Source organism: Epinephelus moara, chromosome 1, assembly GCF_006386435.1.
Source record: "Epinephelus moara isolate mb chromosome 1, YSFRI_EMoa_1.0, whole genome shotgun sequence".
NCBI classification, from domain to species: domain Eukaryota; kingdom Metazoa; phylum Chordata; class Actinopteri; order Perciformes; family Serranidae; genus Epinephelus; species Epinephelus moara.
The window spans coordinates 24,329,319-24,345,835 of record NC_065506.1 but is presented as its reverse complement, the minus strand read 5'-3'; the positions used below and the strand labels follow the sequence as shown (position 1 = coordinate 24,345,835).

Genomic DNA, 16,517 nt, shown 5'->3' with positions numbered 1-16,517 from the left:
GGGTACCTGAGGCATAAGATTTTCATTGCCAGTGACTGCTTTTCTGTAACTGTTGTGCACATGATAAGAATAAAGAACTTGAACTTGACTGTGTTGATTTTTCTGTTTGGTCATCAGCACACATAATGGCCTCTGGAGAGTTCTGGGTCCGAGTGTGGACTGGTGTGAATCAAGACAAATGCTTTGGAATAAAAACATGGCTAAGTTTCACTGTGTTCAGCTGGGAGGAATGAAGTTTGGAAATGCATTTAACTTAGACTTTTATTGGGGTGCCCAGTAGTTCAGTAGATAGGGCAGGCACCCCATATACAAGGGTTAGGCAACATGTGTCTCTGGAGCTACATGTGTCTCTTTGGCCCCTCTCCAGTAGCTCCCTGTGGCTTTGACAAGGCCTAAAGAAATTCTTACATTCTCCACCTGTAAAAATGTGAAGTCTTTATACCGAATACACTTTTTTTTTAACATTTTAACAACTGAAATGTGCATTATACATCTACTGCCTGGCACCTTTTCCTTGAAAAACCAAACCTGGATAGCAGTGGCTAATCTGGAGTCTCCCTAGCTGGTTAAATATGGATGCCAAATCCAAAAAAGTTAAAGTTTTGGAATAAAATAGAGAATTTAGTAGTGTGTGGATCTGTTTGCTTTCACTGCAAAGTTAAAGCGCCATGTAATCATATATAGTGTGCTGCACAGTAGCCACCTTGTGGTAAAACATATTCATGAATGCTCATTTAGACTATATGTATAGGCCAATTTAGACTGAATAGGCTATGTTACCTTCGTTATAAGGCTCAAATGTGTTTTGCGGCTCCACACAGATTTCATTCATTCATTCATCTTCTAACCACTTCATCCTCTTGAGGGTCGCAGGGGGGCTGGAGCCTATCCCAGCTGACATCGGGCGAGAGGCAGGGTACACCCTGGACAGGTCGCCAGACTATCACAGGGCTGACACATAGAGACAGCCAACCATTCACGCTCACATTCACACCTACAGACAATTTAGAGTTATCAATTAACCTAGTCCCCAATCTGCATGTCTTTGGACTGTGGGAGGAAGCCGGAGTGCCCGGAGAGAACCCACGCTGACACGGGGAGAACATGCAAACTCCGCACAAAAGGGGTCCCACACCCGGGATCGAACCGGGAACCCTCTTGCTGTGAGGCGACAGTGCTAACCACCACACCACCATGCCGCCCTCCACACAGATTTTTTTTTTTTTTAATTATTTTTGTTCGAAAATGGCTATTTTGATAGTAGAGGTTGCCGAACCCTGCCATGTACAAAGGCAGTGTCCTTGCTGCAGTGAACGCAAGTTCAATTCCAGCCTGCTGCCTGTCCTCTCTCTCTCTGAACAGTGTGGGGAACATGTGACTGATAATGTCCTTTGTGCCTGCTTGAACTATATTGAGCCTCCATTAAAAACACCTGAGGGAATAAAATATTCGAGTATGATTCTGTCTAGAGAAAAGTAAGTGAAAAGAGTCTGTTCTCCAACTGCAGCCAGGGAGTTGATGTTGATATCTGATACAGATGTTATAATACTTGCAGTATCACCACCCAGTGTGCACCAGATTTGAGGGACACATACCTGAAAGACACTGCCAAGATCTTCTCCACGTCAATCTTCCTCTTCAGCACCTCTGTCACCTGCCCTTTCTCTGGTCCCTGTTTCACCTTCTCTCTTCCAATCAGGTACACAGACTTCGGGGTCAGGATCAAGTCTCTCTTAATTCCCTGAAAACAAAAGGAAAAATAAACAGAACTCCATGATTGTTTTGTCAGTTGTTTAGTCGCAGAAACAGGCTGCAAACTGACGGAGACCAACCTTGAAGCGGCGGTCATATTTTGTGACCTTGTCTGCAAAGTCAATCTTTTCTCTCTTGCCGAGGAACTGCCGCAGCTCGGGCCTGTCGTCCATACCCAGGTAGTCACCGACAAAGTTTCTGTTGAGGCTGTGTCGCCGCCTCTCCTTCCGGTTCAGCAGCAGGTCAGAGGCTGGATTAACCCAGAGACAGAGAGTGAGAGACGAAGACAGATGAACTTGGAGAGACAAAGCTGTAAGACGTCACTCTACTCACCTTCTTCCCTCATCTGCACATACTTCTTGCGGGCCATGTATTTCCTCCAGGCCTTTTGGATGGTCCTGGCATAGCCGTCAAACTTGCGCTCCCTCGTCTCCTCCAGCAGAAAGAGCTGTGAGTAAGAGAGAGAGAGTGAGAGACAGGCATACCTGCACAAACCCAAACACAGACACACCTAAACAAATTGAATGGAAGGAATGAGTGCACATACATACTGAACATGCCTGTGTGCAGCTGCACAAAGCCAAATCTCTGCTGATACTGATAGCGTTAAGATTTTTATGGCATTTCAGTGCGAGAAGAAAGGTTTTACTCCTAACTACTGCACAGGCAGAGCCATTATCTGACAACAGGAGCAGCAGGTTGGTTTGATTGTTGTGAGGAATCAAATCTCTGCTCTGCTGAGCTGTAGAGCAACAAAGTACAAACCAGTATGTAGGGGCGTGAATCCAGAATCAGTTCCATTTGAGAACCGGCTCCAAATTATCCGATCCATCTGAATATTATGCCTCTGAGCTTATCAATTCCTTCATCAATGCTGGCAGGTTTTTCCCTGACAGTTGCACATTGCAAAACAATGAGTGATGGCAAAGAGGAAGAAGCAGTCCAAAGCGTGGCTTAATTTCACAAAGAAAGATGACAAGAGAGCTGACTTGTGATGTCTGTAAAATGATCGTTTCAAGTCATGTTCCAGGAATGCCACGTATTCCGCACTCTATGCATGAGTGCCACTGCTTCCTAATAGCATGTCTGTTACTGAGAGTAAATATCGTCTGTTGTTTTACTGCCACACAGGCAGGCTTAGTCGATTTTTTTTTGACCAATAAAACAATTAAACAATGAAGCTTCTGCACACCCGATTCACATGCGTGGTTTTTTTCTACTCTGTTTGAACACTGTGTCCAGACTCAGAGATAACAGTCGCGTTGAAGGTAAAACCTGTGTAGGCCTACCTTTTTCCCGCACAGAAAATTAATCAGGAATCAATTATGGATTCTATAAAGAATCAGCCAGTAAGCAGAATCCATAATGGCATTGCTATCCATAACTTCTTATCAATTCTCATCCCTATTAGTGTGTAAAAAAAGAGCTTATTTTAACATTAAATGTCACCCAGTCCTTTTATGGACAGCTTTCTTCAGTAAATCAACTACGCTACAACATTGATTCTGTGTTTTTGTTCACAGAACAGCAAATGATTCCTGTCTGTTAATTATACAGGCATATGTTTTGTTATTAGATTTTTTTTTCTATTGAACATGGTAAAAAAAAAAAAAATTAAAAATATATATGTATAAAAACAAAACAAGGACACCCAGCAAACACATTCAGTAAACAATATAAGTATTTCATGTCCGAAAAAGAGTAGGAAGAAGCGAGTACTTGTCAAGTCCTACCTATTTTTCCTGAGGTTACCATCTGTGTTTAATCAAACTTCATTGTAAAGCTGGAGATCTACAGTATCTGACCCTCTGATGTGTTGGGAAGGGATTTTCTCTTTAAAAAAAAAAAGTGAACCGATCCTTTAACGCAGGAGAACTCAGTGACATTAAGTTTACTGGAATACTCTGAAATGTTTGTTGACAATTTCAAATGTGTTTAGCATTTATCAACTCATTGTTCAGTGTGAATAACACAGTACAGTAATACAATGTATACACACAGAAAAATATTTTTTGGCTGTTCAGTTATTTCCCCACTTCCTGCAGAGCGAGCTGACCCTGTGCCAACAGACCACCAGTCTCTCACCCTCCATGTCATTTCCCGATGGGCCTCTAGACACGCAATCGCACTCTCTGCCCTCTCCCTGTGCCAGACTAAACATCCTGCCTACTGCTCTAACAGGCCTGGCATCGACATGGCCGGCCGCAGTGCTGCAGTGTGACGGCACAGGAAGGAACCACAAACAACAACATGCACCACAGACTCATTGATAGAGACACTGACACCACGTAATCACCAAGGCTTCGACGTTTTTCACCAGATGAGTAACTGAAGTTCCCAGGTGACAAATCCAAGAACAAACAGCTGGTGGGTTTGGGGTTATATTACTCAGTGATGAATTTCAGACTGCAACTAACAATTGTTTCTATTATGAATGAATTAAAACAATAATGGAGTTAACTGATTGATTAGTTAGTCAGCAACACTTTAATTTAAGCATAATAAATGGTTTCTAACACACTGTCATGTTATGAGCAGATACACACGTTTATTAATATACTTATGTACCCATAAATGAAAGATGATGTATAAAAAGTTAATTAATGAGAAATACAGTAAAATGTAGTTGTAATAATATAAAACATGTTTTCATAGAAAACATTATAATTGCATACAAATACAAATACATTAATAAACATATAAAAATGTAGCCACTAAGCTGCTTAAAGCTATATTATAGTGTGTTTTAAACAATTTATTTAATGTTTATGTGCTGCCTATAAATGCTAAACAAGGGGGAGCTAAAGTTAAGGGTTAATATTAGTTAATAAAATCTCGAAATGGATGAATAAACGAATGAATGAATGTTGAGCAAATATTTCTTGAAAAAAAAAAAAATGATAATACAGATAATCAGAACATATTTTTTTCTGATGATCTCCGAACTGAAAAATGATTTTAGCCCTTATCATTATCATATTATGAGAAACATATAGAAAACAATCAAATAAGTATCCTCAGAGTAAGACAAATTTTAATGAGTCTTGTCTAAATTAATTCAAAACGCAGCACCTATAAGACCTGACTGACAGCGAGCCACCGCTCATCCATCACCACTCTGAAGGAGAAACTCTTCTCCAACACCTGGCGTGGCGTCAAACAAACTTTGCTTATTACATCCAACAGAAAAAATCGCTTCAGTCATACAACTAATTAGCTGGTGTCAGCGTCTTATCAGACAGAGAGGCTTGTTTTGAGAAGCCTGGCAGCTCATTTCAGCGGTCCACCCTGTGTGATATTTGCGTTTCACAAGCACACCTCAGTGACTTGGACTCTGGCAGCATGGGGGATGGGGCACTCTTGGCATGCACGGCTGCAATGAATAAGTAAAGGCATTCAGGATCAGCTGTAAGGCCTGAATTAAAACTAAGATGCCTGTGTATTAACTTCCAAACCTACATCTGTGTGTACGTGCACGTGCATGCTCGTTCATGCACGATGTGTACAAATGTTAATAAGTGAGAGCACAGGCTTTGCACAAATGCTGCTTTCATGGGAATCATGAAAAAAGTAGTTGTGGTGGAAAAAGACAAGCCTTTACGATGTCCCCCCAAACTCTGCTACCACAGCCTGTGCTTGTGTTTTAGTTCCAGAGCACTGTTGACTCAGTGCTGACGTGGTACAAGGGTCGGGTTCAATCTCCTCCCCTGCATCAGGGATTCAAGCATGATTTGGGACACTGGTGCCCTTTTATGGTGTTTAGGGTAAAAATGGTGTGTTCAGTTTTTTCCCTGCTAACAAAAAGGCTTACTGCATGCCAGCAGGCACTCTGACATGTTATTTGAGTTCTACATCTGTACAACGATAACATGAAAAGTCTGGGCTGCAAGTTTTTGCTGTGTAGTACATTTCCTTGGATTGCTTTCTCGTACAGCTGTGGTATTATAAGGGCAGAGACTGAGTAAAAAACAGGATGTGACAGTGTGAGGGTGAAGCGGATGTCAAACGTACCGACTCGGGGGCTTTAATGAAGATCTTGGTGCGACCAAGCTGGAACTGATCCTGGTCCATGTTGACAGACCGTAAGAGATGAAGGACGCCTTGTTTCTCGTCTCCTCGCCATGTCGGCCAGGACTCTTTGGTCAGGATGGCGTACCTGAGGACCAGGAGGTTTAGCAGAGATAAAATGTGTTTGGATGGAGTTATTTACATAATATGACACCGACATAACTTTAATGTTGCACAAATCTTCTGATTTTCTCTCTAGAATCTGATTCTAACACCTATAGTCGAGGTATTTACCATCACTGTGACTGAATGAATATAAATGGAAACTATTTTATTAAGACATTAAATAGTAGACATTAATAGAAACTGGAATAAATGGGTGTCGGCTGCAACACGGCTAATGCCCAATCTGTTTACTAAGGTCTGTATGGGAGTAGATACCAAACAGAGCATCCCCTTTTTTAAACCAAATCACAGTCAGAAAGAAATATTACTTAATTTTACCTGTTGAGGAACTTCCTGAAGACTCTGCGGTAGGCATAGCCAGCACGCCGTACCCTGATGTTTTCCTTCAGACCCAGGTACTCCACTTGGTGTTTCACTCTTAAGACAGAAAAAAATAAAAGGATCAACATTCAGACAACATAAACAAACTTCTTTTTGCTCTCTAATTAATCACTTGTCAAAACTGTTGCCCAAAGTTCCCCTCCAGACACATTTTAATGTAAAAAATACTCTGGTGAATATTTCATTTAACATGGTTTTTTCAGATAAGAAATTCTGAATCTGGCCTCTGCCCTGCTCACCACCACTGCTTGCGCTATATTGTGCTTCCTGCTTTCTTCAGCGGTTCCTGTCACAGTGCTTAAACAATGTGGGACAATAGGTCTAGCTATGCGATACTTGTGCTAGGTTGACACTGCGAATCAAGATGGCTAGTGTTAGCTTTAGAGGGGACAGCCTCAGTCAGATCCAGATGAAAACTCTGCTGTGCACCAAAATCGGCAACTAGCAGACGTATCAGAATGGTAAGTGTAGTTAGCATCTTTTATTTGTTAATGTTGTTTGTTAGCTTGTTAGCTTGGTTAGGTTAGTGGTTTTGAAACACATTGGCTACGATGTTGCAATGTGTTGTTACATTGTTGTTATGTAAGTATATGCTAGAGGTCAAATCAAAGTTTGCAGAAAGACATATTTCACCTGGTTAACATTTTTATATTATGCATATTAAGTCCTCATTTCACTGAACATTTCAGGTTCCATTGCCGGTATTTGCTTTTTAGACAGTGATTGGCTTTAAAATACATGACGTACTTAATCTAGCTTGCCCATAATACGTATCTCGAATGTAAGGTAAGTGCACAGACATCACTACATTCAGTAGAGGAATGTGAAAACACCTTTCTAGTGACAAACTTTGGATGGATACATTAGTCAGGGTCAGATATTTTAGCGGACAGAAACATAAGAAAACCACATTTTTGAGTGGAGGGGATCTTAAATTGGAGTAAAACAAAATAAAAGCTCACACACACTGGCTACTGAGTCATCTGAATGTGATATCATATTGATGGAAGTTTACCCATCCTGGGTTCTCCCCTTCCCTCCCTCCCACCCTCATTTTATAAGGTCTTGTTCTCTTCTATTGACACTGTGATATTTTGTGTTGTATGTAATTATGAAAGATGAGAACAAAGCAGTTAATAGTCTAAGACATAAAAAACATCCTTATGTAATAAACACAACTAGCTTGTATTCTACTATCAGTGGTTTGAGTTATGAGCCATCAGCTTTAAATCAAACATCTTTAACCAGGTCTACGGCGCATGAAGCTCCTGCTGCAGTAGCGGAAGGGATAACTGCAAGTCATTGTGTGGAAAACAGCTAACTTTTCCCCCAAACAAAGAGCTAAAGAACTGCTTAGTACACTCAGACTTCCTGTGAAAACAGCAGTTCCGGTGCTAATTAATGAGCCACCCTGCGCCGGACTCACAACAGGAAGGTCATAGGCTCCGAACAATACAGCAGCACTCTGCATCTGAACATGTAGTACCCAAAGCCTGTGAGCGAGGAAGAAAGAGCGGGGAAACTGAGACAAAGGGATAAAGTGAACTGAACCACATGACTTCAGATGGACAGACAAATATCCAAAAAAGAACAAAGACATGAAATAGGTTGAGGCAGAACGGATCAGAACAATAATCTAGTTTTTACCCTTTGTGTGCAAATCATTAGAGACCCCAGTCTGTGTTTATCAAACTGCCAAAAGGGAAAATTCAGGCTTAAGTTCATTCATTCATTTTCCATAACTGCTTATCACAGGGCTGACACATAGAGACAGACAACCATTCACACCTACGGCCAATTTAGAGTCACCAATTAACCTGCATGTCTTAGGACTGTGGCACTCGGAGAAAACCCGGGGAGAACATGCACAGAAGGGCTCCCCCACCCTGGGTTAAAACCAGGAACCCTCTTGCTGTGAGGCAACAATGCTAACCACTGCACCACTGTGCCACCTGAGGGTCCACAGGAAAAATAAAGGTGGCTTTGATTTTGTTTTTAGCCTCCTGCATGCATATTTATTGTCTGCACATTTCAGTGTGGCACTAAATATCTATTTTCTCTGTTCTAGTTCCTCTAACAGCAGCTGAATAGATTTCCTGCTCCAGTTAGATTTATTTTGTTTTTATTTCAGCCAGTTTTCTATTAATACACTCTTATTTATATGTCATTAATATTTTAGATTATCATAAGTATAGTGCTACTGGAGATTTTTATGAATTTTACACAAATAAAAACAACTTTTTCATAAATGCTTTCAAGTAAAAATAGAAAGGTTTTTGCTTTACCTTCATTATGAACTAAATGTTGATTGCACAGTGTAATGGCTGTAGAATAATGACACCATAGGGCATTTATAGTTTCCTGTAAGCCTCATTTTCATTATTCAATTCCGTCGGCCACCGAATATGAAAATGAAGGATCGAATTACAAAAATGAAGGATCGATTTACGGAACAAATGTAGCGTCTCATCTACTGCACAACCAAAACATGGAAGAAGATAGTGCTTTAGTTTTTCCTGGTAGCGATCAGTTGCTATCTCAAGTTACCAAAGTTTGCAGTTACTTTCGTCAGTAGCGGGAACGGCGGGAATTGTCAGTGAAACAACCAAGGTTACCGTTGAAAACATAATGCAGCTGTTGTTGGTAGTTGCTAGGCTCTGAGGGAAATGGAAAGCAATTTGGTTGTCTTTTGGACAGCAGCGCCAACATCGCTTGGAAACGCCAAGGAGGGACAAGTTGAGAAGTTGTCTGTTTCCATTTCAAAAGACTGAACAACATGGCGGATGTTGGGTAAATCCTTGTCTGTAATTGTCCGATGTGTTCACTCTTAAATGATACTCTTCGCTGAGTAGGAGTAAACTGCTTGATAAACGTGTCTCTAATGGACCTGCAAATGGACCAACACTTGCATAGCGCCTTTCTAGCCATTCAACCAGTGCTTTTCTACACTACAAGTCACATTCACCCATTCACACACACACTGGTGACCGAGGATACCATACAAGGTGCCACCTGTTACTCAGTTTTTAACACTCACACACTGATGGAGCAGACACCAGGAGCAATTTGGGGTTCAGTATCTTGCTCAAGGATACTTTGACATGCAGACTGAAGGAGCTGGGAATCAAACCGCTGATCTTCCAATTAGTGGGCTACCCGCTATACCTCTGAGCCACAGCCGCCCACGTATCATTATTTCAGCATACCTGCAGGCTCTGGATGGTCGGAGCCATGTGAGACTGTGAGTTCATCACTTACCGGCTCTCTTCCCAGTCTCTGGGCTTCTTGGTTTCGTTGGGTTTGATGCAGCGGATGTAGTGTGGAGTGCATTTCATCAGTGTGCTCACCAAATCGTTGGCTTGTTTCTAAAGGGTGGAGAAAAAGATAATGATAATACTGATGATCATTATTTAAAAGCTCATGAAAATCTAAACTGCTGTGACTGAATTACTGACGGACTGCTGACGGACAGTCCACTGAACAGCAAACATTAACTTTTAAATGGTCTTTTCCCACAGTGACCCTGATGAGGAAGAGAGACAGGTACATACTGTACACTTTGCTGAACACACACACACACACACACACACACACACACCTTTATTTTGCTGCCTGCAGTTGTGGGTCGACCTTTCTTTTCAGCGTTGAGGTTTTCTGGGAACAGTGCTCTGATGAAGGCGCTGTGAGAGGACAAAGGTGAGGAGTTAGGGATGACACAGGAAGGCTGGTATCAACAAAAACAAAGTGCTGTAGAGCTGGAAATAATGTTGCACTCCCTGGCAGCCAAAAAAACAAAAATGCAGTTAATGATTAAAGTCCTTTGACTAAGGTCACTGGTTTAAATTCCTGAATCACTTGGGAAGGTCTAAGCTGGGGGTGGGTGGGAAAAAGAAGACGTGTGTGTGTGCACGCTGTGCTGTATTTGCACAAACAGCTCGACCACCAAGGCCACTGTGCTGCAGAGGAATGTATACTACTATCTGACACTTAGTGAAATAAAATACCTGATTACTTCTTATTGAAATGTGGCCTTTTTTGCACTATAAAAGCAAAGAGAAAGAAGAACTTTTCTCCCAAAAGGCTGAATATATAGTCAACAACAACATAAGTGGGCTCGGTCAACCAGTACTGATCTACACTCCCTCCAGAAAGATAATCTTAGATTAGTGGTTCCCAGTTCACTTGGATTTTAGGGAATAACATTTTGGTCTAATCCTTAAGTTACATTTATAGATGTGGTGTTCTTTAACATCATGACTACAGTATGACGTCTTGCTGCTGGTCAGAATGTAACAGATATATGTGAAGTTTCCATATGTGAAGTTTTTCTCAGCTGCAGACAGACACTCATTTCATGGATATGTTGAAGAACGTAGCTTAATCTGTGCTTTTGAGCTCCTTCTGGTTTACAGATATACACACTCTAATGATACACTATGCAAGATGTTCCCAAAAAAACAATGTATAGGCTCAATCTTCACTAATGACCCACTAGAAGTGTGTGTATTAGTGTATTTATCTGTAGATAATCTGCACTCTGCCTGTATTTTCTTATCTTCTTCTTATTTTCTGTTTTCAGGACGTTTATGGGTATGTGAGAGTGAATCTGGGGTTGGCTTTTACCTTAATTTTTCCTGGTGAGCGTGTTTACATACATAACCAACAATCCTGCATGATACATCTTTAGGAATTCAGTGTAATTTTTTCACAGGACTTGATATATAGCAGTAAAATAGAGGAACGTGGGTGTTTTAGTTGTGACAAATGTACATTTAAAACCATCTGCAGTTGCGGACCGAGCCACACTGTTCCCATTCATAACTGTGATTTTGAATCTCATCAATTTTGACTTTTAGTTCTTACTCAAGTCTCACACGCTTGTGTTCTGCAAGTTCCTCTGTTATTGAAAAGTGCTACACCCACTTTTTAATACGGCGTAGAAGCTCTCCCTTGAGATTGCATGACGCCAACATTTCACTTGGAGCAGTAAATTGAAATTAATGACGATGTCTTGTAGTTTTTCTTCACAGTTATGCTGTAAAATCAACACTTTTTAATGACTTATTGAAAAGGCCTTAAGTTCACAAGGCTTCCCTGGATTACCTGAGGAATGAAAAGAAAATTAATGTAAAAGTTATGATCGTCAAGACTGCTTCTTTTGTGATCAGCACATCTGTCATTCAGGCACCGAGCATGTGGCTCCTTTTGAACTCTGACGGCTGTTTTTTTGCTTTGAAAACTCACATAAAAATGTGGTGACTGTCAGGAGTGATCTAAAGTTGACACATCTGCTGCTTAGCATTCAACTTATTTAAACTTGCTTGTGTTGCCACTTTTGGTGTTTATTAATTCATTACTTTCTCAGTGCTTTTTCATGTTGGTATTTTTTTAATTCCATCCCCTTTCTGGCTCTCTCCCACATCGGTATTTGTTTGGTTTTAAAGTCTTGGCTCAAAGCTGTGGACGCAGAAGAAAGGATCAGCAGGTTGTGTGTACAAATAGACCAGATCTGCTAATACTGTCCAGCTGACAATACTGGTCACTCCTTTCTTCTGTGCTCAGACCTGCTGCTCCCAGGAATGAAGTCTGCTTCCTTCCTTCTCAGGCTTCCTGTATGTGTGACCCTGCCAAACTCTTTTATCTATATGTGTGTATATGTTTGTGTGCATGTATGTGAGGTAAAGTGCATGCATATATCTTCCAGCATGTGTCTGAGTGGGATTTTGATATAACCTTGTTTCGTGCCACACAAAGGGGGCGAGCAGCGGCTGAGGCCCGCAGGGGTTACACAGACAATGCAGGCTGTTTGCACAGATGGCCACTTTGACACAAAGAAAGCCCAAGAAACCAAAACACAGGGGGGACCAGACTCCACAATGCAGCCCCGCAGGGAGACTGCACTTGTAAGGCCAGACTAGATAGACCCCAAAAGCCGCATATCTGGGAGCAGCAGCCAGACGCGGTGCAGGGCGAAGGGCACGACATAACCCGGCCCTGCACGCTTCTGCTACATCCCACCTAGTTTCCAGATGCACTGCAACGTCTGAAACTCTCATTCAGATGTATTCAATTATACCCATATGCATCACAATAGAGGACTCCTTTTAAGTGTGTACCATAGAAATCCCCACCACATGTCGGTGCAATGTGCAAAAGGGAGTTACTTACATGTCACTGCTCTGCATCAGCTCAATGAGGTCAGTAAAGAGGACGTCTCGGTTTCTCTCGCAGAAACCCTCTGCATCATAGGACACCTGGAGGAGAGACACACAGAGGGATTTCTAAAGAGTCGTAATTATCAAAGAGTTTGAAATGTCCAACAAAAATGAAAGGTGACACCTGTGTGAAAATAAAATGGTGACTGATATTCTGGCTTTAAATCGACGGCTTGAATTTTATGGGAAAAGAAAATAAAGGGTTGCAGATCCAAGCGTTACACCTCCCTAGGATTAACGTCTTGTATAAATCCAGCAGCGGTTTAAAAGTGTATAAATTAAACCGTGTTATTTCTCCTATACTGTAGCCTGAGACTGGAGGAATGTTTTGAGCCCAGTCATGGGAGCCCCTCAAGTCTTTATGGCATGGCTCATTAAGCCTGCGGCATGTGTGCCAGGCTGAGGCCACCACACATCTGGAGAATGACACAGGACAACCTCGGTCCAGACCACCAGAATGAAAAATAACTGCAAGAAAAGAGACGTCTGGCGAACTGTAATGTTTGAACTGAATAAGGCTGATTAACACGTATGACGTTGTTAGACACTGTTACATAAGGGGAGGGGCTGCGACCATAAATAGAAGAGAGAGAGAACGGTGGTGTTAGTTTAGACGGGAAAAACTTAAAAGGGCGACAATGACGACACGGACCCCAGAATTAAAGTACCAGCTGCATAACTGGTATTTATGACAGATCATACAACACCATAAAAATGGCATTTTAATGACTTTCTATTTCCAGAAGTTGCTGTCAGCTCCCTGCTGAGGACTGTATGCAAAGCACATAACAGTTTATACCATGGCAAAGACAAGTGTATGGAGGCTGCTGTAAACCTCATACTGAGCGTCGTAATCTCTCTGTTACGTGAACTGAGAAACACGAGTACGTTTTTCTTTGTGTTTCCGTAAGAAACACTGTGACACACTGCATGCCAGTATTCATAAATGTTTATGTCTGGACTTTATATTCTTTGTCGTCTGCAGTTAGCACAAAATACAGCCGCTCAGCTTCTAACTGGAAAAAGAGAATGTGACAACATCACACCAGTATTTGCCTCCCTCCACTGACTTCCTGTTCGTTCCAGGATTGACTTTAAGATGTTATTGCTTGTTTTTAAGGTGTTAAATGGGCCTCATCAACCAGAACTCTTGCATCTTCATACAGTAGTTGGATCACTGAGGTCGACTGATCAGATGCTCCTGGATGTTGCCAGATCTAGACACAAAAACAGTGCCGACTGAACCTTTGCGGTGGTCACCCTTAACCTCTGAAACACCTTACGTATCAAAACTGTTAGACTCTAGAAACCTTTAAGCTGCTGAAGACCTGCTTTTTCTCTCTGGCATTCGAATCAAGTTGAGCTTGACACCTTGACTTCATCTTCTGCTCTCCTGCAGTTTCTTCACTATCATTATGTGCTCATTTGTTGTTTAGTTTTGAGTCAATTTCTTTTGGGATTTTGAGCCTGTTAAGCACTTTGGTCAACTGCAGTTGTTTTTAAATGTACAGACAGTGTTTGTCAAAAACAAGATGATGCAAGTTGTGATGATGATCAGACAAATGGCCCAAACCTTGCCAGCGTAGTGGTGGATGATGAAGCCCTGGTTCCAGCTGTTGAAGTGTTCGTGGGTGTTGATCGCGACCCGGAGCTTCTGCAGCATGGTCTGGTCGGCTCCCTCGCCCACTGCATGCATGGTGGCGCACACATCATCCAGAATGCACATGACGCCAGGAGGATTCTGGGATCACGGGGGAAACAATTCACATTCACATTAGCACTGGCTCTAAAACTCTTGAAGATGTTACAAGCTTGGTTTATACATATTTTGAAGTTGTTGCGTTATCACTGTTATTTTTAATCCTTGTTTTCTGCTTGATTAAAGATCCAGTTGAAATAGATACTTTAGGGGTTGTAGGCACTGAAGCTGGAACAATTAATGGATTAGTTAATCAACAGAAAATTATTCTGCAGCATTTTTGATGAGTGAACTATCATTTAAAGTCAATTATTAAGCAAAACTTTCCAAAAATTCCCTGTTTCAGCTTATACATTTGTTACTTGCTGGTTTTCTTTGTCTTTTATTATAGTAAATAAAAGGGGTTTGTACAAAAGAAGACATTTGAAGACGTCATCTTGGGCTCTTTGAAATTGTGATGGACATTTTTCACAATTTTCACAATCGATTATTTAATGCATTCCATTTATTTGCAGGCTTAATATGTGAGATTAGAAGTTTCTAATTATTAGCAAGTATCATGAAAAAAGCTAAAAAGCCACAAAGCTATAAATCTTATATGCTATAAATCTTAACAGTGGAGTAGCTTTAGCACGGCCTCTCTCACACGCTGCCCTGTTTGGCTCCATTATGTCCCGAGCTGACCAGTGGCCTGCAGTTTGCACAGTGCTATCAGTGTCTCCAACTCAGAGAACACAAGCCTCTGTTTAAAGGACACACGTAAAGTTGTCACTGGCTTAACTAAAGTGTAAAGAGTCTGGAGTGTCAGGCACTAATACAGATCCCCGGCTCCTCTCAGATGGAGGCTTGTTTTAAAGCCCTTGTTGTAGATTTCATGGATTAGAGCTCTCAGTGGGACAGATAAATCAAATTAAGAGGCATGTCGGCACATTCGAGGATATTAAGCTGCGAGTCACGGCAACAGAGCAGAAACTTGGCCGGAGCTCGCAACTCAGTTTACAATACGAGGCCAATAAAACGAACAAATGTTAATTATTAAAAAATAACATCCGAGTTTATTGTGACTGTAAATTGATCCAGGGCATAATAATATTGTGTTTTTATACCAACAACTCTGCTCTCAATAAAACTTCGTTTCTTAACTCCGTCAGGAAGAGTGTATTTTCAGCCCTCCTCTATTTTGACATCTGAATCTTGAATCTGTGTATTTTGTATTTTGATTTTCAGTTCTGGTTTTGTTTTGTAAGCAATTGCACAAGTGTGTTTTGGGTGTGTTGTTTACAGCAATAAAGTCAAGTCGGATGAAATCAAATTTGCTGTAATTGCAAAAATATGACATTTTAACCACATTTTAACTATTTTTTTGCATTTTCTTTTCTTTTTTAAAAGATTTTTTTTGGCATTTTATTTTACAGAGTTAAGAAAGATTGGAAACGGCGGGTGAGTAAAGGGTATGACATGAACTATTAACTATCAATAATTTTTCGGTCTACAAAATGACAGACAATAATAAAAAAGAAGAAGTTAAGGATGCCTATCAGAAGCCCTAGGTGACCTCCTTGAATTGCTTATTTTGTTCAACTAACAGTAAAAAACCTGAAGGTAGTAAGTTTAGTATCACATCATACACAGAAAACACGAACATCCTCACATCTGAGAAGCTGGAACGCGAGAATATTTGAAATGTTTAGCTTGAAAAAGAACTTTTAATTGATTATCTAATAGTTGCTGATTAATTTCTGACGATCACCTAATTGATTTATCGACTTATCATTTCAGCTCTATCCATAATTGTCTGTTACCACAACTGCTACTTCTATAACTATGTTTTTGTCTCGTTGTTTTTTTAAAGATTATATTTTGGCCTTTTGCCTTTACTCGATAAAACAAGTGAAGTATGACAGGACAGGAAGGACAGAGAGAAAAGGGAAAACATCCAGCAAAGGGCCAAAGGTTGGAATCGAACCTAAGACACAGTCTTAGTACATGGGGCGCACACTCCAATATGTCCAAACGGACATTTTGTTTTATCAAAATAAAACATTTTAAGGATTTTAAATCTTTGGCGGGAGTTGCACATTCCCCACTAAGGCCTGCTCACTAGATTTTTTACTATTTATTTATGTTTTATTTACTTTGCTCTCGATGAGATCACAGACAATCTTGTTGTTGAAGTAGTCAATCTGAGTCCACTTGATGCCCTCCTGCACATACTCCTCCTGCAAAAACAGACATGAGCAGAGTTCAGAGTCAAATACAAAACATCTAATGAGGCA

At 41.0% G+C, this 16,517-nt stretch overlaps 1 protein-coding gene across 2 annotated transcripts in view; it reads right to left on the bottom strand.

Annotated features, from left to right (window-relative positions):
• Positions 1-16,517, bottom strand: part of myo1ea (myosin IEa) — a 72,416-nt gene that overhangs the window by 14,480 nt on the left and 41,419 nt on the right. For both annotated transcript variants that reach the window (XM_050054772.1, XM_050054781.1), the window contains exons 13-22: positions 16,377-16,460; positions 14,116-14,283; positions 12,496-12,581; positions 9,926-10,007; positions 9,586-9,692; positions 6,265-6,363; positions 5,764-5,908; positions 2,086-2,200; positions 1,833-2,002; positions 1,596-1,741 (exon numbers count right to left, since the gene is read on the bottom strand). In XM_050054772.1, the coding sequence (XP_049910729.1) occupies positions 1,596-1,741; positions 1,833-2,002; positions 2,086-2,200; positions 5,764-5,908; positions 6,265-6,363; positions 9,586-9,692; positions 9,926-10,007; positions 12,496-12,581; positions 14,116-14,283; positions 16,377-16,460 (1,202 nt within the window). The remainder of the gene's footprint in view (positions 1-1,595; positions 1,742-1,832; positions 2,003-2,085; positions 2,201-5,763; positions 5,909-6,264; positions 6,364-9,585; positions 9,693-9,925; positions 10,008-12,495; positions 12,582-14,115; positions 14,284-16,376; positions 16,461-16,517) is intronic.